This window comes from Oxyura jamaicensis, chromosome 3 (genome assembly GCF_011077185.1).
Source record: "Oxyura jamaicensis isolate SHBP4307 breed ruddy duck chromosome 3, BPBGC_Ojam_1.0, whole genome shotgun sequence".
NCBI classification, from domain to species: Eukaryota; Metazoa; Chordata; class Aves; order Anseriformes; family Anatidae; genus Oxyura; species Oxyura jamaicensis.
Window position 1 is genome coordinate 12,630,667 of NC_048895.1, and position 26,658 is coordinate 12,657,324.

At 42.1% G+C, this 26,658-nt stretch overlaps 1 protein-coding gene and 1 long non-coding RNA gene across 3 annotated transcripts in view; both read right to left on the reverse strand.

Moving 5' to 3' along the window:
* LOC118165182 overlaps positions 1-26,658 on the reverse strand; it is a 452,777-nt gene that overhangs the window by 163,342 nt on the left and 262,777 nt on the right. The window lies entirely within an intron of this gene.
* DTD1 (D-aminoacyl-tRNA deacylase 1) overlaps positions 6,222-26,658 on the reverse strand; it is a 21,147-nt gene continuing 710 nt past the window's right edge. The window contains exons 2-6 of the mRNA XM_035323106.1: positions 25,790-25,880; positions 22,666-22,901; positions 17,323-17,420; positions 7,776-7,952; positions 6,222-6,842 (exon numbers count right to left, since the gene is read on the reverse strand). Coding sequence (XP_035178997.1) covers positions 7,797-7,952; positions 17,323-17,420; positions 22,666-22,901; positions 25,790-25,880 — 581 coding nt within the window. The 3' untranslated portion in view covers positions 6,222-6,842; positions 7,776-7,796. The remainder of the gene's footprint in view (positions 6,843-7,775; positions 7,953-17,322; positions 17,421-22,665; positions 22,902-25,789; positions 25,881-26,658) is intronic.

A 26,658-nucleotide genomic window follows, 5' to 3' on the forward strand; every position in this document is an offset into this window, starting at 1 on the left:
TTTTAAACAAAAGACAGCCAAGGTTCTAAGTTTTTATTATCATTATTTTATACAAAGCAATAAAGCTAAAAAGAAAAATAAAAAAAAAAAAGACTTTTTTTTCCTGTTTACGTTGCAGGGGAGAGAAGATGGATACCTGCAGCGTGGGAGAAGTGGTGCAAGCAAAGGCTGGCCCTTGACATTCCTCTTCCAGGAATATCATCTGTGCTGTAGCCTCTGCGTGCAAGATGCTCACGTGCTTTCCTTCCCAAATACAAGTCAAGGGAGCAGAGCTTTACGTCAGCATCTCAGAAGCCCTACTTAATTTCCAGCTCCCAGTTTCCATAACCAGAGCAGAGAAAACGCTGGCACCAGCAAAGCTGCAGTACAAGCAGCAGGGAGGTTTAGCAGCAGAGTTCCCAGCCGGGTTGCTACCTCCAAAGAAGAGCTGCCAGTTCCTGAATCTCACCTGTGTGTTCCTTACCAGCCTGAGGATTTTGCACAAACCTAACGCTGATCGTATCTGTAAATGTGCAAAAATGTGTATATCCTACAGTTTTTGAACAGAGCAGCTCTCTACAGGAGGACACAGATCACACATGTCGACAAATACACAGATTCTAAAAGAAATAACTATCCCAGTTAACGCCTAAATAATTATTTACCTATAAGGAAGGATGATATAATGGAAACCACCTTAATCCACTGCAGTGATTTTCTATTTCTTATGTTTTACTGACACCTGGTGGCAAACAGGAAAATAGCCTTAAAATGATGAACATCCACGTTCCTGCTGTGGTCCCTTACCCTCTGAGCGGTGATTTGGCGTTTCTGTTACAAAGACAATGTGCTCAAAGCTTTAGAAGGATCGCCATGGCAGTCTTTTGCGGGTTTAACCTTGAAACATTCACGTATCCCATGGGAACTATTTGCCCCCAAAAAGTCTTTGGCTCACACCTGTGTTAATGCAAAATGATTAAGAAGAAGATCTATATTACCACCACGTAGCCATAAGCTTTTTGGCAACCCATATGAAATGAATGAGCACACCCAGTTCTTAATGTGAAACATGTGTTTGCTTTCCTGCCTCAGCTGGCAGCGGTTAGTGCCCCCCAGGTAACCTAAACACAAGAGGAAAGAGCTAAACAGGCACACGGAGCAAAGGACTCTTAACCAGAGTGTAGATCTCTTCTTAGGTCACAGCTGAGCCACCAACCCCATACCCAAGCACTACAATATGTGCATTATATCAACAGCATTACTTTGTTGTCAAAGTGCTCAATGGAACGGCTCTCTAAAACATTGTGTGTGAAGCCAAATTCCTGAAAAACACCAACTTATTCAGATACTGTTGACTGTAAGTGTTACAGTATTTATTAAAGCAGAGTTGCTCCTAAAAATCAATTAGCATGGGAGAAAATATACATATATGAGTAGTTTTTTTAAAATATCTTCTTGGTACACAAGTGCTTTTGTTAAAACTAAAGTACTTGTATTCAATAAACATTTTACAATGGTATTTTCAGGTTTTTTTTTTGTATGAGTCTCAACACTACAACCCCGACCACGTATCAGGCACTTGCAGTTCAGCAGTCTCATTGAGACTCCAGCTGCATAAGGGGTTTATGAAGATTAAAAAAATAAAATGTGAATGGACTTGTAAATAAAGTTAAGACAGCAGCCATGGCGTTGACTGAGTATGGATGGGAGTAAAACACTAAGCCCGTATAATCAGATCATTTGTATTCTGAAGGTTCCACGCAGCAGGTTTTAAGCATTTTAATTATGCAACCAAAAGCCGGAAAAAATAGTTAAAATAAGCAACTGTAATTGCTAAAAACACAGCTGATGCAAAACTAGAGAAGTTATGCGGTAAATTTGGATCTCCTGTTGCAACAGCATATAAAAATGAACAGCCTGAAACGCTGTTTGTTAAAGAAAACAAGTGGTGCGTTGGAAAAGTTGCTTTCATTCTCTACAAGTCTTGCTCTGGTTACCCCCACAACACGCCACAGCCACCATAACAAACACCGTTATAGTTTAATATCATCCACAGGCTGTCTGGAGCATGTCAGCATAAAACTGGATATCCAGTTCCTTGCCAATCAGCACAGTGCTGCCAGAACACAAGCAAGGCAAATGCTTCTCCTAGCTGCTGGTTGCTTTTTTTTTTTTTTTTTTAACATTAAAAAGCCTCAGAATACTCAATTATTTTTTTCCATTAGCAGGTTAATGGGAATACATGCAGAGCATACAGAAATGAGAGATCAAAAGCCTTCAGATGTTTAGAGGTGGAAGTTTGAGAGAAAGCCCTAGCAACAGACCATGAGAATAAAATAAAAAATAAAAAGAAAAAAAAAGCATAAAACAAAAGTAAAGTAGAAAATAGAAATTAAAATAAAAATATAATAAAAAGAATATAAAATAAAATAAAATAAAATAAAATAAAATAAAATAAAATAAAATAAAATAAAATAAAATAAAATAAAATAAATATTTTTGGAAGCACTATCTTATAGGAATATCCTGTAGCTGCCTGGGCACAGCCAACCAGCAGCCCGGGGTAGAGAATTGCCTGGAGGAGGTGGGGGGTTCTCGTGGCCACCCCCAGGATGCAGGATGGGGGCACGTCCTGCTCCCAAGGGGCTGCAGGGACCGCAGCAGCCTGCATGGGAGGCCCGTGGTGCACACAAGGAAGCTCTGTCTCTGCTCCATCTCTAGCCCTGGAATTGCTAAAAGTGTTGCAGATCTGTTTTAATTGCCAGCCCCTGAATCCGTCAGAGCACTTTTCTCTGCACCACTAACCAGACTTGCTAGGCCCCATTTCCAGCACGCTGTTGAAGCGTGGTTTACAGGGGACTCACACTCCCCCAGCTCCGTGGCAGGTCAATACAAAGGTGCATTTCAGAGAAGTGCAATAAATGATGCTGAGACTGAAACCTGTCATCACAGAACCACCAAAATGGAACAGAGAGAGGGAGTTAGAGGCAATGTTTTCAAATGAGAATTCTCCAAGAACCAGCATCTCTGCAAATCAAACCATTTTAATTCAGTGTCCATATTATCTTCTAAAACTGGAAACTGAGCTTGATCAACTAGCCTTTATATCCACAGTTAGGAGATTTTTGAGCATTTACATCAATAGTTGTAAGTCATTTTGCCTTTAATTCAATTGTATTGACACACCAAATCAAAATAATCCAGACATATTTTCAAATAACTTCGGCCCATCACAGTCACATTGCCCCATCCTGAAAATCCTACTTTCTAAAGCAATGTAACCCATAGAATCCGTATCCGACTTGAGGCATTTGCCAAATGCCTTTTGAAACTTTTTTTCTGCAGTAATGATTATCTTTTCTGGACACAGCAATCAATGAAAATTAGGAGAAGATTTTCAAAGGACTCCTAGCAGAATTTCTGGTTACCAAGGAGATTTCATTGGGGATCTTCTGCTGAGAATGTAAGGATGAAAGAAATACAGGACCTACAGTAGACAATACAAGCCAGTGTTTCAATACAGAATGATTTGCAGGTACTCTCTTGTTAGCTGGTATTTTAAAAGAGAAGTTAGAGAAAATATTTGTATTCAGATTTATATCGTGTCCCAGATACCTGCTGGGAATTTCAATTTTTCCGTTTCAATTCATAAATCCAATGCAACTTTCTTGCAGGCCCGTCTTAAACACAAATGCTACCAAGTGTTTGCAGAAATCCTACTGAGAATATCTTCTGTAATTTTATTAGTGTGTTTGTTGTACGGGCAGGACTGCTTAAGTATGACCACGCGGCAGCTGTACAGAGATGGTACAAATACATTGAACCGTAAATAACCGAAGCCACAACCAAACAAGAGCCTAATGAGGTTCCTGTGCCTGAGGACAACACCACTGACCCTCACTTGTCATGTGTATGATTTTCACAGCACTCTAATGTTCCCCAGGCATTTTGTCGACAAGGATGATTTTTGCCTGAGCTCACAAGGCAGAGCAAGGCAGGGAGCAGCGCCAGCACAGGCAGAAGCAGGAAGGCAGCTGTAAGATTTGGTCGGCACCCATGAAGTGCTACCAGCAAGGGAAACAGCCACAGGTCATTTGGTTTGGGGGGTACTCCCCAAAATAGCCACCCCACAGGTTCTGCTGCACAACTTCAACCTGGGGGTGGCCAGTGTGCAGCTGGAGATCAGACACTGAAAGGTCTCTGAAGGAGAAGCCACTTAATTATAGCTATAAAAATTGTCCACAGCCCTCTTTGATGATCATCTCCTGGCTCTAGCCCATAAATCACAAAGAAGTGAGCTCTGGAAAAAAAAAACCTACTCTGTGAATCAGGATAGGAAAATGGAGAAAAGACTGTAAGGCTAAATCTGCTATTTATTCACAAATTTTGTCCCTTAGAATGTATATGAAATATATGTGCTTTTATGTTAAATAAGGTCATTTTCAGCAATTAAAGAGAAAAAATAAAATAAAACTACCATTCCTTCTAAGATCTTCACCTGTTTCACAGACAACAAAAGCTCACCAGGGCACAAGCAGCCAACCAAGCCTAAAAAACACCAGGCAGAGGAACAGATACAGGAGTTAGAGTCTTTGGGTTTTGCTTCAATAGCTCACTACAAGCAAGAAAAGCCATGGTTAAGATACTGAGTTTCTAAGCTGTATAACTGCACTTTCAAACCAGCCTTTTCCCAGTTTTGCTGTGAGCAGAACAGGGCATAAATTTTTGGTAAACAGCACTTCTAACAGAGTGGGCTTGGCCTGTTGGGTTTTCACTGAATCCTGAAACAAGTCACAGTACGTGAAAACACATCGGGCACAGGATGACAGGAAGCATCCGTCAGCAACACACAGCTTTCCACGAGTTATTTCCAGCCTCCATCCCCACAGACCACAACCACATCCCAAGTTTATCCTCTCATCTCCCACGTGAAGCAGAACAACTATTGACTGGAGAGGCACGGAAAGACCGCATAATTTGGTCACCCAGGGAAAGTGGTTGGGCTGGGAGCCAAGCAGCACATGCACACATCTTTGGCTAAGAGCCATCGCTTTACCTCTGCTCAAATACAGCCGGAGCTTGCCTACCCTGGGAATTATTTATAATGCTTTTTTTTTTTTTCAACATTTATCATTCTTTTTTTAGCTACCGGCTTACCTTTCAGGATGCAAGGAGACTGTAGGACTTTCTTCACGCCTTTGTCTTCTTAAGAACAGATTGCAAAGCAGAAGGCAAGATTTCAAAGATGCTGGAGCAAGCAGGAAACTTAAGTTAGAGGACATAGGTCTGACACAGCTGCTGCTGAACCAGCCCTCAACACCTGCGAGGTGAGCACTCTTCTATCTTCCCAACTGAACGTGCTCCTTGCAGCCAAGTAAGCACTAATGTGCCAACAGCCTAGCGGGCTCCAGTCCCAGGAGTGCACCTTGAAGGGACAAGACACAGCACTTGTACCTGGAGATGAAGAAGTCCTGCTTGTGGCAAGGCTGTGGCTTCAGGCAAGCCAAGTTTCATCTAATGGCCAGACAAAAAATTATGTAAATTCTCAAAGGCAACAGTAAGCTTAACATTTTAATCTACCCAGGCTACTCACCGCTCCTTTGCGTGGCTTGCAGAACCTTGAAGTTTGTGCATTTTAAAAAGCCGTGTCAGAGTGGTTGCACACTGTGCAGCAATATCAGTATGATACGTGTCTGGATTAAGAACAACTATCACCAGTGAATTGCCCTTAAAATCATCTGAAGCTTTGATGGTGGCCATGGCAGGTGGCTAGTAAAGACCATAGGACTAAGGCAGGCCGGGAGAATACACTTCATAAAAGATACTGCAACCTCTGAAAGAAGTCAAAGATGCAACTATTTGCACTCTTTCATCTCCCCTGCCTCAACCTGCCTGAAACTCCCTTAAAACAACCAGAGGAGAGCAGTTCTGCAGCCTGCTGCTTCCTGACTCGTTTGCTGTCAGCTTCCTAACACTGTTTGACATAAATGCCAACACATGCACGATGCAGTATGCGGAGCAGCTGCCGATGCACTTTGATGACCACTATAAAGTCTCTAAATGAATTACTGTGTTGGAAAGAGTAGGTATTTCAGGGTAGAAACCTGACTTCTGAGTTTCCAAAGGAGACGTGGATGAGTTACACTGGGAGGTGTTTTTTGGCTGTTACTTTTGCTCTGTGTCTTTTGCTCTGTTACACACGTGGCTATGGATTAGCGAATGCAACAAACACCAACAGGCACTCAGCTAGCATCATTTGTTTAATAAAGTCTTTTCTGTTTTTAAAAAAGTTTACAAGACAGATGTGTTTCACATGATAAACAACTAGTGGCTGATCTTTCCTTTTAATAACTTAATCCATGCAGAAAGACTAGACTGCCTAACTTGGTTTTACATAGCAGTTGAACAATATACCAAAATACACACAGACCTACGGGCTGCCATGGAAACAGGTAGCACATGACATCAGAGAGTGAGAATCAAAGTACAAGCTTGCTTGGATAACTTTCAGAATTCAAGTGTAAGTTTAAGGAAAAACCCTGATTTATTTTTGAAATGGAGCTTATGTACTGATAGTGAATGTTCTGCTACAATCTGCCTACAGTCATCCTTTATTCAGCAGTCATGTGAGAACACATACACAAAAATGTTACAAGTCCTTTTTACTACTGATACTACACATTAACAACTGAATCTGATAGCATTGCTTTGGTTGTTTCGATACAGAATGATATAGGTTTCTATTGTCTTGGTTCTGTTTTTCCATTTTCCATTCCTATCCAAAGTCCTCGAAGAATGGTGCTGAGGTGAATGTCTGTTAGGTCTCTCCTCAAGAATCCAGTATAGCTTTTATATGAGAAACTCTGGAAGGCAAACAAACAAAAACATTACTGCAGGTAGAGGAGAAAAATACAGGATTCCTTCAACTCATATAGACAGAAGTATCTTGACTTACTGTCACAGCATGAAATTTAATGCTAGGTTGCAAGATTTTAGAAATGTTCAGCAACCTAGATTTTCAAACACTATTAGAAAAGTCAGGCTGATTAAAGCAGTCATAAGGCATGCAAACTCCTGCCCTCTAAAATGTTCTTGTATCAACACGTAACCCAGAAACAGTGGGGGAAAGCTTGAGTTCCCGTAGCATGGCAGTAAGGCCAACAGCTGTTGAAAAATGGTACGTTCTCACTTTAGTTTCTAAGAAAACATTCTCCTTCCCAATGTGCCTACTCAAAACCAGTATTAAAACAAGAGAATACACTGAGAGGAGGGGAGCGGAGCTGCAGCTTCCAGTTCTGGTCTGTCTCCAACTTCCAAAATCTTTTTCACTTCCACTGCTAGGGATTTTGAGTTATTTGGGCATTACAAATGGTGGGGGCTGTTCCAGAGTGACCTGCCTGTTAGGTAAAGACAGGCAGAAAAACATGACCATGTATCTCAGCTCTGAAGAGCACAAAGCAGGATTCTCAGTTAAGTCACTGCTGTGCTCTGAGACCGACATTTTAGAACTCCAGTCTCTGCCTGAAAACTGTCCTGGCTGGGCCAGATTCAAGACACACACCTCCAGCCAAACACACAGCTAGGGAGAGGTTTTCACCCACTTCTACATTCTGGTATTCCAGTGTGCCAACTGCAGATCAAAAAGGAGGTTACCCACCAGCAAGACTAACAGAACTTCACTTTTCAACACTTCAAATACAACTCTATGCAGACTCCAGGTACTGCTTCAGTGAAGTACCCAGGGTTAGAGACTGCCAAGCAGGAGGACACAACTTTACAGGAGTGAAAAGCCATACTTGAGGCCTGCTTTGGAGGAGCTAAGGCTCTCTTTCCGAAGACACATCCCCTTCTGCTCCACTGCTTGCACTGGGGTCGTCCTTGTTACGGGGGGCATTTCTTTCTCTACTTGATTCAGAGGGTACCTTGGTTCTGGTCTTCTCTTTTCTTTGCTGTTGCTTTTCAAGTTTTGTCAGCTATTTACAAAGCAAGGAGAGTGAGAAAACACATTACGGAATAAAGTCATTTCAGAAGACAGTATGTCTAAAAAAATCGTAAATGTGAGCACATGTAGCACACTGGTAACTCAGATTCATAATAGCTATACACATATCGTTAAGAAACAAAAGAAAAAAAAAGGTTTAGATTTTCAGGTATTTGGAGAAGACAGTGAATTCTCATACACTAACACGATCGTAACCCTGAGTGTAAATGAGAACTGTGCATATTCAAAGGATTATCCTCTGCTTTTCCTCTCAGTTCCTTTCCCGCTCAACACAATCTACCAACGTAGAAAAGAATAAAACACAAGGAGCAGAAGGGGTGGCTGGATTCCACCAACCTGCTGTTCTGCTTTGGGTCTTAAGTAGCAATATCATAGTCTGCTGGTTTGTAACAAGTTCAGGCATCCATTCATACAATACATGTATTTCAATCGGGAAAAAAAAAAAAAGAGATGAACTTTAGCATGACACAGGATATAGAATAACCATTTCAAATCAGCTCGGACAAAACCTTCAGCTAACACCACCTTGCCACCTCTCCACAGAAGTATTTTCAATGCTCCTGGAAAAGTCAAACTAAGCTGCTCTTAGCTGTCACTTTTACGTCTCTTTCCCATTTTTCAGAGAAGCAGGTTGCAGTAAGTTTTGGTACAAACTGATAGTTAATTAAATCGCTATGGACACTGCGTGCAGTCCATCAGCTTGGTTAATTTCTGTAATATTCTGATTTTCTCAAGTGCTTCCATGATGATTCCCCCAGGAAAAAGCATTCTGTCACAAGTTATCATTTCAAGGCCATGAGATCTTTTCTGAGGTGAAAAAATCTTCATAGAACCAAGTAAGTGACACTAAGTGTGTTGATTATGAATTAGACAGGCTAGTGGAAGATGCTCGTGAAGGTGTAGATCTGCAAGCCACTATGAGCTTTAAGGGCAGGATGCAGAGTCCTGGGAGGATGCACAGCATCCCCTTGTACCTCATGGCACATACAAACCATCCTTACATACCCTGCACACATGGGCTTCTAGGCTGACATACATTATCCTTTGATATTTTTTCACAACTAAAACTAGTTTACTTTCACTGTGTGAAGTGCCAGAGTACAATGCATCTGTTTAGCATGATCCAGTCCTTGTCACATGCAGATACGTAACAAGCACCCAGGGCATGATACAGGCAATATTCTAACTCACGTGTCTGATAAATGCACATGACTGTTCTGCCAACAAGCCTACATAAACAGCACGTGAATGTTAAAAGTGACTGAGAAAGTGAGTGCATCTGCAAGAAGGGAAACAAATGTTTGAGAGCCCTTACCGTTAAAGGTGCTAAGCATTGATTAACAGTACTTGCATGATGCCTATGCAGTTGTTTTTTATTTATACAAATGGCACTGGGCTCGTTCTGCTGCTGAAACCAGGTCTGGGGTTTCAGAGATCTTCACAGAACAAAAATGTATTGAAGTGGGAAGGCATGTTATACCGGCTGCAGGCTGCAGAAAGCACAGTTCCTAGGTTTCAAAATATTGATTTGTACACCTTTAAATATCTACATCATTCATCACACATCATTGATGTGTATACATCATTCCTCCCTGGCCTTCAACCAGTAACTACAAAGTACCCCCAACACAAAGCCAAACCAGGCAAACCTGTTGCAACAAACCTGTAACCCAAACAGCTGCTGCAGTTGGTACCCCTTTCTTTTACTGTGGCATCTTGGCTCTCAGTGGTGACCCTACTGCAGCAATAATGGTGCAGAAAAAGTGTCTGGGTAGCACGTAGTTCTGTAACGTAACTCCATGAAACTTCACAGTTCCTGTAAATTATGTGATTACTAAATGACAGGAAACCTACTCCTCTCTAACTACTGTTCTCTTTCTTAATACTTGAAAGAAAATATTAAAAAAAAAAAAAGGCCTCAATCACATAGACAAAATAGTTTAAATTGAATTAGCTTTTCCTCTGAGGAGGCTGTGAGCTAACCCCATAAAGCCAACCGAGATTTTCCAAACATGGGAAATAGTGGTGTGTTCACACTGTGAACCTTGCGCTATGGATCCAGGATCCATGTACATAATATATATTTGTTCATATATAATTTACACAGAGGCAGAAATGTCTCGATATATCCTAGCATGCCATATTAGTATTTCAAACACGCTTATACTGGCCGGTTTCCAAGATGGTCTTGAGGGCAAATAGCATGCTAAGACTTCTGAAGTATACATAGTTATCTATCATGGGCTTATAAATATATTTATGTACATTTAGTCTTAAGTACAAAGGGATTGTATTCTCTTTTGATATCTCTGTAGTATTCATTTTCTAGAGTAAAATGTAAGCAACAATTTCTAAAGTTATGACATACATTTGTCATGAAGGACCTCATAAATTACCACCGGTTCTGTAACTAGTTTGAGAACGGTGTAGTGGAGAAGCACTGATGGCAAACAGAATAGCCAATAACCAGGGATAAATCCAGATCCATCTTCACACCTAGCTCTGTAGCACACCCAAGACTGTACGCATGACAACCCAACTAAAGCTCTTCCTCACATCTTTAATAGATGAAGAAAAAACAACAGCAGGAATAACCTTGAATATTTAGAACAATGCCCATGTTGGCATGCTCTGACAGTAGTACTCACCCAGCTCAAAGAGAAATAACAAGTTCATTTATATGAGGGGAGAGGATAATTTTAATCCATGTCTTATTATAAACAAAATTTAGTAATTTATTTTAAATTACAACAAATCTATGTTTGTAAATGAACTGTTTCATCCGTCTAAAACTCAAGTAATGCTGAAATAAATAAAGATTTGTGTGTACCTGTGGTCATACACACTCACATGCATGCTCTCCAGTCTGTGCATGTACCATGATCAGTCTGTGAGCCAAAGTTTGGGCACAGAGAGGAAATACATATTTCTTTGTACTCACAAAGAACAGGCTCATCTTCATTATACAGGCAATAAAAGAATTACACATCTCTTAAGTTTTTCATGTCCTTGCTTATAAAGCGCTTGCTTGATTGAAAAGGACATTACAGAAGCATGCTCTGCCACAAAAGACCTGCCTGTGAGCTGAAAAAAAAATCATGATGGCTCATTTTTTCGTGTTACAGTAAATAACACTTCAGACACACAATTCCAGCTCAATGAAACATATCATTAATGCTTTCCACAAAGTACAGAGTGTGTTGACAGTCATCATCTCATCTGCAGACCTATCATGAGCTGTTGGTGTCTACTGCACTGTGATGCTTGCTAGCTAGCTGTGGAGAAGGTGCACCTCTAAGGGAAGCACCTAACTCCACTCTCCATCTAAAACCCTCCTGAATCTATGCTGAGACCTCTTGGAAGGCTCCTCAGCATTCAAAGCATGGTCCTCTTACAGCAGATGCAGCAGTGTCTTGTTGCAAAAGCACTGCATCTGTTTATGAAGCAGAACCGCGTGGTCAGCAGCGTGAGAAGGCTGCGCAGTAGCATTGTGGAGGCCGAGGAGGAGGCAGACAGCTGGTGCCAAGCGCAGTCTGCAGGGGACCCACAGCCAAACCCTGTTGGCCCCACCAGCACACAAAGAGGGGAGGGAGGTCAGTAATGCAGAAGAATGGAAGCTTAAAATGGCAAGGACCAGCAGGAGGAAGAGACTTCCCCCAAGCCTGAGGTGCCATGGCAGAACTGCTTCGCTGCTCTGCACGCTGAAGATGAAGGACAGGTCACACCAGAAGAGATGCTGGGGCCAACTAAGCCAGCCCGATCTGCTCCCTGTATAACTACCAGTGTGACGGGTGATAGTAGTGGGTGACGCACTTCTGAGAGGTACGGGGAGAAGCCTGCTCTTCTGGGGTCAGATGGGGTCCGTCCATCTGAGGAGGGAAAAAGCATCTTTAGTTACAGGCAAAGAAGGCTTTAAACTACAGCTGCTGGGCACAGGGAAAGCTGGTCAGCACCAGCAGCGGCTGCCTGGAGATAAGAAGAGGAGCAGAAATCAGTGGGAGAGCACCTGAAGAGCAGCACAAAGGAATGACAGCCAGCAGTCAGCTTCTTTAGGGCCCAACTTAAATGCCTTTTCACAAATAAGAAAGGGGAGCTGGAATTTTAGCCCTGTCTCAGGGCTATGATACCACAGGCCTCAGTGAGATGGGTGGCTACAGGCTATTCAGGAGAGACAGGCAGGGAAGGAGAGGAGGGGAGGTAGGCCTCTACATCAGGAAAGGTCTTTGCTGCAATGAGCTTAGTTATGGTGAGGAAAGGGCTGAGTGTCTTTCGGTAAGGCCAACAAGGGAGAACATGTGGTAGGCGCATGTTATAGACCCCCTCATCAGGATGAAGAAGCAGACAAAATATTCTACAATAATTTAATTCTACAGTAATTTAATGACAAATTATTGAAAGTCACTTGGTGAGCACTTCTGCCAGCTCCTTCAGTTGCATCAGGGAAGGTTTAGATGGCTTATCGGGAATAATTTCTTCAGGGAAATTGGGGAGGCATTGCAATAGGCTGCGCAGGGAGGTAGTGGAGTCACTGTCCCTGGGGATATTTAAGAGACCTGTGGATGTGGCCCTTAGGGACATGGTTTAGCATTGGACTGGGTAGTGTTCGGTTAATGGTTGGACTTTATGATCAAAAGGGCCTCTTCTAACCTAAGTAATTCTATCACAGAATCACAGAATAGTCTAGGTTGGAAGAGACCTCCAAGATCACCCAGTCCAACCTCTGACCTAACACTAACAGTCCCCACTAAACCATACCCCTAAGCTCTACATCTAAACATCTTTTAAAGACCTCCAGGGATGGTGACTCAACCACTTCCCTGGGCAGCCTATTCCAGTGACTAACAACCCGTTCAGTAAAGAAGTTCTTCCTAATATCCAACCTAAACCTCCCCTGGTGCAACTTTAGCCCATTCCCCCTCGTCCTGTCACCAGGCACGTGGGAGAATAGACCGACCCCCACCTCGCTACAGCCTCCCTTCAGGTACCTGTAGAGAGCGATAAGGTCACCCCTATGATCCTGTGTGTAGTGCAGTTACATCTGCACAAGCACTGAAATGTTCACGTTTATAACACAAGACCAGACGTCCTCTGAGTTGCACTATGACATGCAAACATACCACAGACAAAAATATGTGCACAGGATTAGAATCAGGGCCCCTCAAATCCTTAAGACAGCCTTAACTACAGGCAAAACAGGAGTAACAAAGCCTGAAAAATCACACACAAAATAATGTCAGATGTAAACCTGCAAATGCTGATCATTTTATCTAAAGCCACAGTACCCTCGCATGGCTCCATGTTATGACTTTGGCAAGAATCACAACCCACAAACAGATTAGTTGTTCAGAAACTGCTAGTCCCTTGCCAGCAATCAAAATCTGTGCTTCGCCTCCTTGGGAATCAATATCTGGTCTGACCCAACTGCTGAATTTCTGAAGCATGGAAGAAGTCAGAAAGATCTTGAGATATCTCAAATGTCTAAAACCATCTTCCCTGTGACAATACACAAAAATACAAGAGTCCTCAGTCCACAGAAACTAACTTTTCTTATCTGCCATTGCAATACAGATATTCTACACTGCTGGGACACTGCGGATAGATGAGATATTTTGAACCATGTGGACATTGCTTCCTTCCCAACAGATTGTCTGAAATACAGAGTAACAGTTTTTGAAAAAGGTCAAAATTTACATTTGGTTTGACAGCTTCTTTGGCAAATTCTAGCTTGATGCTATTTAATAGTACATCACACATGGAAAAAAAATGAAAATTGAATAATTATAGGGGAAAGCTAGGCTGCTCTTTGAAACGTTTCGCTATTCAGAAATGTCTGCCATTCCATCAGCTGTAATACTATGATACATTACTATTGAAACCAATTTGCTGTAGTATGAACATGCAAACTAGCACAAGAAGTCCCCCGCTTGAAAATGCTAATAATTCTCCGGGTTGTTTGTTTTGCTCAAGTTAATTTCCACCATCCTAAAACTCCTCTCTGTCAGTCTTCCTTGAACAAACAAATACAATCAGTGTTCCTGATTTTCTGTGATCAGTGTGCACACAGAGATTGATTTCTGCTCTCATGACAGCTTTTCCTTTTGATATAACCATCAGGAGAAAGTGAATGACACCACTGGCAGAATTGTTTTGTTAGCAGTCTGCCAGAAAATCAGTGGCAGTACTCATGTTTCTGGAACCACAAGAAGATCTGCAGATGTACATTTTAAATTTCAGCAGTTGTGTCCAAGCTGCTGTGATTTCAAATCTCAAATTAAAAAATGAAGAGGAGGAGAGGGAAAGGAAGGAGAGGGGAGGGATCACAACAACTTTAAGAACAGGCTACATTTCCAAAAGAGACAAATCCTTCAGACTATCATAGGGTCATTACAAATAAAGCAGTTTAGTACTAATGTCAGTGAGTGATGATAGCACTGAGGTAAAATGATTATCAGAGGTCTACTGCAAAAATAAAGCCACTGAAAGGCTGTGGCACAAGGACTGTCTCACAGCCTGCTAAGAAAGCAGCAGATCATCTAACATTTTCCTTTTCCTTTCCACATAACTGTACCTGAGTCTTAAGATCAAAGTATTATTAGCTTTTTTTTCTTAAGAAGAGGACAGGATCCTTTAGGCCAATGAGCAGCTCACGCACGGAATTGCATACTTCACTTTGTTCCTAAAAGAAATGTAAGCAGCATACAATCAAGTTACAGTATCTGTAACTTCAGCCTGAAGCAAGAAAGGTGGTACCTGCCGTTCATCAGTTAGCCTGGTCTAACTGTCCTCCCAGGGTCTTGGAAAAATTCCCTAGCAGAGCAGTTTATCCCTGCATGGGAATATCCCTACTTGTTCTCCTCCCCATTCTTTATCACCAGTGATATTGATAACAAGCTGAGCTTTCTTTGGTTCATTTTTCTCACCAAAACTTTCAGCATGAGAAAACGAACTCCCAGGTTTCGGGTTTGTTTCTTCAAAGTGAGATCAGCATAACTGGAAGAAGGCAAACTTCAGACAGGCAACACATCTAGAAAAACCATCAGCTAATAGGGCCAAGGAGAGGACTGCACTTTATTTCTCATATGGTGCATATGTCCGAGTGGGAAGGAAGAAAAACTAGATTACAAAAAATAACAAATTTCAGGGATCACAACAAACTTAACTGAGAAAGCAGAGGCATTTTCTATTTTCTGTCTTTGTGCCCACCTCTGCAATTATCCAAATGGATGCATGTAAACTCAAAAAGGGATTACCCAAAAATTGTTTCACAGGTTAAGGATGGAAACTGCAGTGCCTGTGATTTGTATTAGATCATTATGAAAAATCCTTTTGTTTCCTGCATCATAACTGCAAGAAATACCTGATCTACCCTCACTGCAAGACTGAAAAGAAATACTTGATCTAGCCTCACTCTCAGAGATGATGTAGGAAATGTAGAACAATTCGAATGGGAGATCAAAGCACACCATTCCTCTACCATCCATATTCCTACAAATTACATTTCTCCAGCAAAACAGCAGCAGTTTCATTCCTCCACATGGGGATGTGAGTGCTTACATCTATTAGCCCTTAATCCAAAGATAGAGCTGCTGCTGCTGCTAATTATGTATGATCTGGGCTGTGAACTCTGTGCTACAGCTGTGAGAGTACAGACAGGCAGAGAACAGGTGTGTGTAGTTCTTTCAGGGGGTAAAACATCACAAAAAGATACAGAACAGCATTTGAAGGTAAAACAAAAAGCAACTCTAAACCAATATTTAAGGCAACAAAAATAAGCAGCTGCATGCTGTTTACAGCTTGTTAGCTTATACAATTTTAATTCCAATACTTTCTCTTCTCAAACGTTTTAGCCATGCATGCCACATCAGTAGGATTGGTCCAGCTGCTGCTAATCATGTACGGTCTCATCACCAGCCTGAAGAATTGAATGGTTTTACTGCAACTGATCCTTTGCTCAGCATTGCAGTACAGATCGCTGATAGAGACCTTCAATCATTTAAATAGACTGAACTGAATCTGAAACTGAATGAACAATCATTAAAAAGACTGAACTGAATCTCAAAAGTTCAGATTAAAAGCAGGTAAATGTGGAATAATTCCAGAGCAGAATCAGATGGGTTTTGCTGTCTTGGTACATTTGGTATCTTGGTACAGACAGCATTCCTCTCTTCATACACACAAATAAACAACAGCAAGCAGGATGAAAAACATCTGTGACCATGGGAAACAAGATAATTGGGCATGGATTTAAACTGCACAAGATTTAGCCTAAGATTCAAGCTGTAAAGCCCTGGAAAAGATTGCCCCATGAAGCACTGGCATCTCCATCCCTGGAGGTTTTTCAGAATCCAACAGACAAACCCCTAACAGAAATGCACTTGCTCCGTCTGTCCTGGTTGCTGTGCAGGGTGACAGAAATGCTTACCTCCACCTAACAATAGCATATACATACTGATAAAACTTCTTCCTTGCCCAAACACTGAAGGAGTTGGAGCAGGTGACTTACACAGGTCCCTTCCAACCTCAACCGTTGCGTAATTCTGTAATTAGGGAGACTGTATATGAAAAGCTAAATAATCAGAAATACGAAATAAGCTGTTACATTAGCATAAGGATAAGTTTGCTTCTATTTTATCTGATGTTCTCCAGTCAACACCTACTTTCGTCTTTAAGATAGCTCAAGGTAAAGTATTTGTCAGTATACCACTGCTTTTGTCAGTTACTGTTATGAATACCTTTAATTACAAAAATCATTAATAGGTTTGAGATATGCAAAGGGAGTTTATCTAGAAGATAATACTTCAGCTTTTAGCTAGACTGTAGGTGCAACATGATGCTCAAAGACACAGTGAGCTAGCAAACAAAGTGCTTTAAATCACCATGTTGATTGTTCTTGTGTACCCTCTCTCCTCTGGTGCCTGTGAGTTGGGTTGGTTTTGTTGTTTATTTTCTTGATGTAGGCATTTTTTTCAGTTGACAACCTCTTTCAATAGGAATTCATAATTTTAAGGAGAAACTATAGTATAAGAGCCGATGCTTTAGACTGTCCCATGTTCTTTTCCCATTAGTCTCCAAATGCCTTAAGTCTGGTGGGTTTTTTTGAGCTACGCAGAATTCCCAGGACATGCATAATTCCCTTTATTTTCCAACCTCTGTTAGAACAAAAGAGGGAAAAACAGAACGGTGTGCATGAACATGCAAATTCTGAAGAAAGAGCTCTGCTGCCACAGAGTGCCCTACATGCCGGTATTCCCAAGTGCACATAAAGGCAGATGTATGAATTCACAGAGGAGGCACAGCCCCGTACGTCTGCCCTTTCCAGGCAGACCCCCTGGCTCGTTTACCTGTTTAGGGTCGACAGTGGCAGCCGGGGACTCCAGCTCTATTGTTACAGGACCGTCGTTCTGGATGTGTACCTGCATGTAGGCGCCAAACTTGCCGTCTGAAAAGGGAAGAGACAGAAGTGCTGAAAGGATAACACGTACCAAAATCTTTCCCAAATGTGTTACTTAAATAAATGATAAATAAATAAAGGACAGCTCATTAATGAACTGCAGAAAGTTACTAAGAAAAAAGTCTACATGCACTCAGCTTTGTGCTCTGATATCAGAGACAACAAATACACAGCAAAGTACAGAGATGTCCACAAAACAGATCAAGTCTACAGATAATCACAGTGCTCACACTTCAGGTGAGGCAGGACACTTCTCATAGGCAGGAGACAAAATCGTAAAGGATGTTAACAGGTCTAGAGATCCAGTCCAGCTGAGAAAGTGGTAGATAAGCCAACAAGTTTACCAGTACCCTCACAGCACTACCAGGTCATGAGCACTTTCTACTTTCATTGTCTCTGCATCAGAACTGCATTTGAGGGACATCTTTATAACAGCTCTCTCCATTCTCCTCATACATAACTTCCAGTCTTTTGACCCAAGGAGAATTCACCTCAGGTCAAGGTGAATCACTGCTCAGAGAGTTTAAGATTAAGAGCTAATGGAAACAGTACTTAAACACAGAAAATGCTGCCCTCCTCTGTGGCCTCTCTCTCTTCCAGATCTTCCTCTCAGTGTCTTGCAACCACCACAGTATGAAAGGCAGAGCAGGCTTCAGTCGTGGCACTCTCATTCTCTTAATTTAAAAAGCTAACCAAGGGGGAATTTCTTCACATACCCCCAAATCCCTTTATTGCACTTATTCCAAAATGTCTTATGGGCCACCACTCACCCCCGTCTTCAAACTATTGAGCGTATTGCAAAGCTGATCTTGTTCTTAGGAGCAGCTGCCACCCCTCCTTGCCACAAATTGATGTGTCCTGTAGCTTCAGGAACTACAGACCCTGTGCAGTGTGCGCTTTCCTTGCAGGATGCTTCTGGGTTTTTGTGCTGGCCGCTTCTTTATACAACAAAACTAAAGGGTTCTAGTGGTGCACCAGTTATCATCGCTCTTTTCAAGTGGCCTCACTGTAATACAGTTCTTATTCTCTGAAGCTTGGGGGTCTGGTCTTGCCTGAAAGAACAAGAGAAAGCTAAAAACTAATTTCACTTCTTCCATCAACACCCAATTCTTCATTAAAAAGAGATGCTTCTACAGCAGTATCTCCCCCTGTGCTGGCTGCCAGCATCAAAAACTTGCTCCTGCCTTCCTTCCTTCATACCAATGTCAGCAGAAGTTTCAGTATAAGTCACTTCACACAGGCTTTTTGAGAGGGCATTTTTTATTTTTGTGTTTTGGTTTCCTGCAAGTTGAGACACAAGCCTGACTCCTCTTAAAACAGGCCAACACGTGTGGTAACGCTCCATTTTGCAGTCACCTCACAGCACACCAGAGGAACACAGCACCTCTGTGGTACTTGGGCAGGAGGACTGCAAAGGAGCTGAGCTCATTGTTCTGCCCTTTAATGCAATTTCTGAAAGTCTGAGGGAGACAAATCCCTCTTCTGCACAGGACTGCAAAGAAACTGAGGATTTGATCTCTTCCATCTCTCTGTCCCAAGGAAAAATGAAGCCTCTCTGGACTGATTTCATACTTCAATCAGAAGGAAAGGAGCTGAAAGAACCCACCCTCCTACCATGTCACTTGTTAACCTGGCAACTTTGGGTAAATTTATCATGCATGTGGTCCTGTGATGTCCATGGGAAACACTAGCAACTTACCCCTGAACACTATTTCTTTTCCTGCTTTTTATACCACAATGCTCTTCAGAGCCATAAGCAATTTTAAGATTTCTTAACTGATCGAGTCACCTCCTTGCAACCTCCTCTGCAATAAAGTAGGATCTTGTAAGTGACAAGTTTATTCTGCTGGCCACCCATCTCTTCAAATTCCATTGCCCTTAGAATCTGGCACACATGCCTTCTTCGGAGGCAAAGAGGATTTTTATCATCTGAGCTGAGAAAGACAAGACAGATCTACGATGTAAACACTTGAAAATGAAATACAATGCACTTTCAGAATATTTTTTGGACATATCTCAAGCCTCATGACCTAGAAATTTCACACTGGTTTTATTCAGAAGTTACTTCTAAGCTTGTCTATTTGGAAAGTTATTCCTAATTAACCCCATGTGAGTAACCTTGCTCCAGATAAGAACACTTCATTCCAAAGCGACAACGCTCACAAAGGCAATTAATCTGACAGAATAATTCTGCTTTCATCCTGCACCAAACCTTAATCTGAACTAAACTCCCTGCTGTGGAAAAGTCCTCCCACATTGACACAGATATTGCTATTAAGGCAGTGAGATGTTTCACTCTCTTTGCCATGCTAACCCTCACCGCCTCAGAAGATTAATCCACATTCAGGACAGAGAGCAAAGGCCTGACCCACAAGGAGAAGCCTCGTGTAGGCCTAGTTTTTGGATACTGCCTTGTGCAGAGTCCTCAGACCTGCATTCACCAGCTCCATTCCTCAGCGTGAAGTGAGGTATTTCGGAATTAATTAAGAATTAATTTCACAAGGAGTGCCGAAGGAAGAGTAGCACTGATTTCTGACGCACCCTTCTCTCCTTCCCAGGCATATGTGTCCATTTGCAGTTTTAAAGCACCTGCATGAACCAAGAACCATAGCTCCAAGCCTTCTCCAAGATACTTGTTTGTCAAACATCCCTCTGCTCGGGGTGCGAGAGAATAGTCTGCACTTCTCTTTGGGGACCATTGGTCATTCTGAGCTCCCAGTTGGCAAGTTCCAGATAAACCACAGGCCAGATGGAGGAGTCACCTGCCCCAGCACAGTGCCCCGGCACATGTAGTACCTGAACTTCTGACAGCCAGATCAGTCTACTGAAACAACAACACCAGGAGTAGAAAACACAAGGCGCTTAAGTGAAACGGCAATACAGCTGTGAGCCTTTGATTCAGGTACACAAATACCCTTTTAAATAATGAAATTATTCTTCTAAAATGCATTAAGCGTATTTGCAAGATCAAAGGGAAAGCCACCTACACTAACTCAGAGAATCTAATCTCCTGGTGACTACAACTGCATGTGTGTGGAAGTGTATGTGTAGGGGAATGATCTGAGGTCACGTTTTGAAGATAGCAGGCAGAGCCTCACGCTGATAAACTAAGCCCATTTTATTAGCCCGCCAGCTCATTCATCAGCGCTCCTTCCCAGGGCGCCCCCATTACCCTTTGTAACCTAGGGGCACACAGGACAGACGCCAGCAAGGCAGGCTCTGGTTTTGTTATGACTTCTTCGGTGCAACATCACACTAAATCACAGCCCAGGCACCAAAATTTCAAAAAGGTATATTTACACTCAAGCAGTCCTGCTCACATATGGCCAGGCAGTGTGCAAAGGCTCCCTCTTTTAACCCACCTCAGCTCAGGGAAATTGTAAACTCTGCTGGTGCAATCGCATGGCTTAGCCTGCTATCCCTGAAACTGCCAAGCTACAGAAACCTTGCACCCACAAATAGATAAATAAATGGATAGCAAACAAACAAAAAACACTGGCAAAGCAATTGGCAAAGCAGAAATTTCATTCATAAGAGACTAAGAGGCTTGAATGCAGCCCAATGCAGGCTGGAACAACCCAGAAATAAAGCAAAATGATAAATCAACAGGTGGTTCCAGTGCTGAAAGCAGTTTCAAACGCAAGTGTTATCTGACACAATAGCACAGGCAACCATTCTGGTGTTTCCAAATCTATGTTTTCAGCATGAAAAAAAAAGAACGGAAGCGAAGGCTGGCTTTGTAAAAAACATTGACAATCAAGTGCCAAAATAAGGGCAGTCAACAGCAGTGGCTATTCTTTTCATGTGTAAGACTTACTCACTGAAAAGAGACGGTTAAAAAGTTGCTGTCAAAATACAAAATGCTTGAGAGCATCTCAGAAACATAGCATTTTCCAAATCCCAAGCATAAAGTTGTAGATACACAGAGATATATCAATTTTTATGGACCTCATTTAAGTGAAAGAAGCAAGCCCACACCTGCTTTTACCTGGACAAAGGGGCCCAACTCAATCAAATCTTCCCAAAGCAAATTTTATTCTCATTGACTTTCCAGGAAGTTCTGTAATCAGTTTCAGAGGCACAAGAATAGGTCCTAACTTAATCATAATTCAACAAAAGAGAAAAAATCAAAAAGCACATGCTCCAAATTCATTAGACCAGAAGTTTTATATTATGGACCAAAAGGAACGCATGAAAGGGGTATGAGAAGTGCGTTCTTTATCACCAGCAAAGGTTGACTGGAAGACTGTATCAAGCTATTGGAAAGTTGACATAAGACAAACATTTTATGCACGTGTTTCACTGGACCTCCTTGGAAAACACTTCAAAGTAATGGTACCTTATCTTTCATCTACAGTCAACACTGAGATTAACCTCTAAACCTTCCCCCAGGTAATTTTCTGCCTTTTTCCCCCTTTTTCCTCATAAGGAAAGTAAGGCTGACCATTATCAGGATCTCAGTTTTTCCACTTTTGTCTATTAATAACCTCCATTAAAAAAAAAAAAAAAAAAAATCCTTGTAGACTCTTATCTTCTGGACAACTACATCAAAAATTCAAGTCTAACTCTGCAAATGGATGGAAAGCAGAAAACAGAAAAGATTAAAGGTGGATAAAGCACAAATGCAAAGGGAAGCCAGGCATTTTCTCATAAAGAGAAAACTGTTTCATAAATGGCATATAGATGAGAAAAGACAGCCTACATCAAATGCTGTTTTCAAGTAGCACATTACACCTCCCACTGTCATCATTATCACTTACCGGAATGCAAAAATAAAGTGACAGATTGAGATACACTGTCCATCACGCACCGGCAATGCCTTCCAGCCTGGCCAACCACCTACCCCTCAGCAGAAACGCTTGCCCTGGGTGAGTCTCGCACAAGGACATCCAGCCTTTGAGCAAGCCTGACCCCAGAGCTCGTTCTCATGGTTGCAGCCTCTCTGGGTTATGTGGTCAGTCACCGCTCACATTGTACATCTGATGACAACACAGGAACATCTGAACATCAAACTGTTCCAGAGGAACACCAGGAAATGGCGTGGCTAGAGAAAAGTTGGACTGATCACCTCGTCAGGCTGCTTGTGAAAATACTGTAACGTGCTCACCTATCGCTGGGTAAAGACAGCACCTTTGCAACACAGACACTCACAGAATAAGGTAACGATCACGGAAGAACACACAAACGAGGTTCACTGTCCACATCAAGGACCTTACCAACCTTTCACCCTTACCTTTAATAAGCTCTGGTTTGTAGGCTTTTCTTAGCTGCTCTAGGAAGTTGTTATAAAAACTCTCCGCCTGCTCTGTGGGCATTGCCATGTGGTAGTCGGGCTTGTTTCCTTTCAGGATGCACTGGAGAGTAAATTGGCTCACACACAAAACTTCATACTGTTTATCCATCACACTTTTGGACCAGTGTTTCCCACTTTCGTCTTCAAACACTCGCAAGTTTAAGATCTTTCGAACCCTAGAAGAAGAAAGAGATTTTTTAAATTTCTAAATTGTCCCATGCAGGATCAACGAGCACAAGTAATATGTACCACACAGGAAGAGACAAAAGGGAAGGCAGATGCACATTCATTCTGCCTCCACATAACAGATCCCTTTGTCCCTTCCTTCCTAAACCACAGAAATATCCTCACATAGGTAGAGCCATAACCAAGGAAGTCCTTACATACGTAATATTATCTGACCATTAATTAACATCTTCCATTTTTTTGTAGAGAACGAGATTAGGACAGAACAACTGCATATCACTGGGTAACATGAAGATGGTATAAGAAGTCAGAAAGCTTATTTTTTACTATCTGATTTTACGAGTCACAACGTTATTTAACATGTATAGCTTATAGCTTTGGCAATTTATTCCTCCTACTGCACTGGGAAATCATACTCATTACGAAATGAGATCATCCTAACTATGGTTGTTACCAAACATGATTCACATATACTCCTCCAGCTTTGTCTCCCACTAGCATGCGTCCCAAACCAGATGCTGCAAGCCCTGCAAGGAAAGCACTTTTCCATCAAGACCAAAAGAAAAGCAGGGAACACTGCAGTAACAGAGGGGGCATCAAAGTGGCAACTGCAATTTGTCATTTAGATTTGCATTAGGGCTGATGTTTGGATGTGGGCGCCAGAAAAGACTGGCTTGAATACTCAAAGAGGACAAGGACAAGGGGACTTTCACAAATGAATCCTAAAAAGCAGCAGACAGACTTGCAACCCAATCAGTTGTCGGACTTCGATTACAAGAGTGCACACATGCTACTCTCCCGTCTGTATTTTCTTCTGTTAGCTTCCCCACACCTGCAGCATCTGCCAACAGTGAAGTGCATCGAGTGCAAAGTATCTCAATTGCAGCCATCAGCCAGACATTTTACCTGCACAAGAGGTGAGGCAGATGGCATAAAATGAAGCTGAAACTTTATTATGGGCTATCTTCAGGCTTTGCCACCGCCTAGGCACAGTCACAGAAAATATCCTTGCCAATTTGTGCATGTCAAAGACAAACAGAAACGGCTTCTGAATGAAGCATAGTTAGAAGCTTTGAAAGGCCTGGCACATAGGTTTAAATTATCGTTACAGCTGTGTTTTAATGAAAAAGGTATTTGCTGTTTCATCTACAGGATTACTAAAGTTTCCTTTAATAGCACTTGAAGAGCCTGGTTAAGCTGATTTCTTGTTATTTGTTCTTTTCAGATGCCGGCTTCCTGCCTTTTCTGCGTCAGCCATCCAAACATCCTGGTGTTGAGAGCATGGTCGCTGGTGATCACCCACTTGCAATATTCAAAAGCATCTTTCGTTCACCAAGGCAGGAATGAGAAAAAACAGTACAGCAAATGCCACACACCAAAGAGACAAACAGTAAGACAAGACATTAGAGCATGTCTTGATTAAAGTGTCTTCAGCTTTGCTGCCATTTTCCATGAATTTCATAAGCAAGATCCCTACCAACCTTCAGTTTGCATCCTCACTTTCTACTTTCTCTTCCACATCTGCTTAGGATTGTTTTCACCCTCACTTACATTCTCCTCTCTTCACTGTCTTCCCTCTTCTTGAATTACCTGTTTCTTCTTTGTCTTTCTAAGAACTGAGATCAGCCCCAGAACAACAAAAAGCCTGAAGGAGTGTACTGGGTCTGGCTGGGATGTTAACTTTCCCTGCAGCAGCCCATACAGTGCTGCGCTCTGCACTTGTAGCTAGAACAGCAATGGTATCACACCAGTGTTGTGTCTGCTGCTGAGAAGTGCTGGCACAGCATCAGGACTCTCTCTGACCCTCCTAGGGGGTGGGCAAAAAGTGAGAAAGAAACATCACCAGGGCAGCTGACCTAAACCAACCAAAGGGATATTCCATACCATATGATGTCACACTCAGCAATAAAAGGTGGAAAAAGGAAGAAGAGGGGAGGGGTGGGCTCTCGCTGCGAAAACGTCTGTCCTCCTCCCGAACACCGGCTACGTGCGTTGAGGCCCTGCTTCAAGGACGTGGTCAAGCATCGCTCATTTGTGGGAAGTAGAGAGTAATTTCTTTCCTCTGCACTTCCACATAGCCTTTACTTGTTTTGTTTAGTTATTCCCTTTTCCCCTTTCCCTTTTTTCCCTTTAGTTGAATTGTTTAATTAATAATAATATTTCCTTAATTATATATATATTTTTTTTTTTCCCCTTTTTAATTAAATTATCCTTATCTCAACCCGTGAGTTGTTCTTTCCTTTACTTCTTCCCCTCCTCATCTGAGGAGGGGGAGTGAGAGAGCGGTTGTGGTGTTCAACTGCCTAGCACGGTAAAACCACCACAAGGAGACAGAAGAATCGCCTGGAGAACTCTCTCATATGTTTGGTGGCTGAATTGAAATATTTTGTGGCCATGGAAGGGATGGCAGAGCAAGGCCTCCATGCTGCCAAAATTGATTCATCTTTACCGAAAAGTAACTGATGAGATTTTCCAGTCTTTAGGAAGAAGAGAATTCGTCATGCACAAACTAAGAGTTTGGGGTTTCTGATATACACCATACTTGAAGGATAGAGTCCTTTAGGGAAAACTTAGAGTAAAAAGATCAGATGTTCTAATAAGGGAGATAAGAAAAAAAGAAAAGGTTGATTCTTCTTCTTAGAGTCTCTTCTTCACAAAAAACACATAGACAGGAATTAGAAAACTTATTTTTTCAATGGGACATAAAAAGAAAACTCCAACTAAAATAAAATGCTTTCTAGGTAAAATCTCAAGAGGAACTAACACTGGCAAATCTGTGTTTCCCAACAGAAGGAGTGCCTCATTTCCTTTAGTACTGATTCAGAGTCCCAAATGTACAAATAAAAGAGTACAAGCCAAAAGGAAACACATGACTTACATGTGCTCCAGCTCTCTTTGTGTATCTTCCAAGGAAATGCCCAGCAGCACACAGAGGCCTCGTCCTATTGAACTTATTTGCTCACCACCCACTAGGGAAGAAGGAAAAAAAGAGAAAAAAGATTAAATGCATTGTCTCATTTTGTGACATAGGTAAGTATTAATTTCAGCCGTACAAGCACAACAGAAAACATGATTCTAAACCTTTCTTATCCATCTTAATTTTGCTAGAGAGTAAAGCACTGGGATGGGTTGCCAAGGTGGCATCACCATCCCTGGGGGTGTTCAAGGAAAGGCTGGACATGGTGCTTAGGGACATGGTTTAGTGGGTAACATTGGTGGTAGGGGGATGGTTGGACCAGATGATCTTGCAGGTCTTTTCCAACCTTAGTGATTCTATGATATATATGGATAATTCTTCACTGTGAGGGTGGTGAGGCACTGGAACAAGTTGCCATGAGAGGCTGTGGATGCCCCATCCCCGGAGGTGTTCAAGACCAGGTTGGATGGGGCTTTGGTCAACCTGGTGTGGTCGGTGGCATCTCTGTCTGTGGCAGTGGGTTTGAAACACGATCTTTAAGGTCCCTTCCAACCCGAGCCATTCTGTGACTCTAAAATATCACAGAAGCCCTCTTTCAAAAGCCTTCTGAATACAGGGTCTCACCTGCGAGGGACCAGCCCACCACACTTACTTCAGCATTTAGGAACACCGCATACAGACTACAAACGGATCAGCAGTGCTAATGAGAAGCACAACTCCCCTCCACCCTTACAAAAATCACCCAAGTGAGTTATATCAGCGAATTTACCCCATTTCCCCACCGCTCCCCAGAAAGCCTGAAGGCTGAGCGAGGTCTGGAAGGGGACACG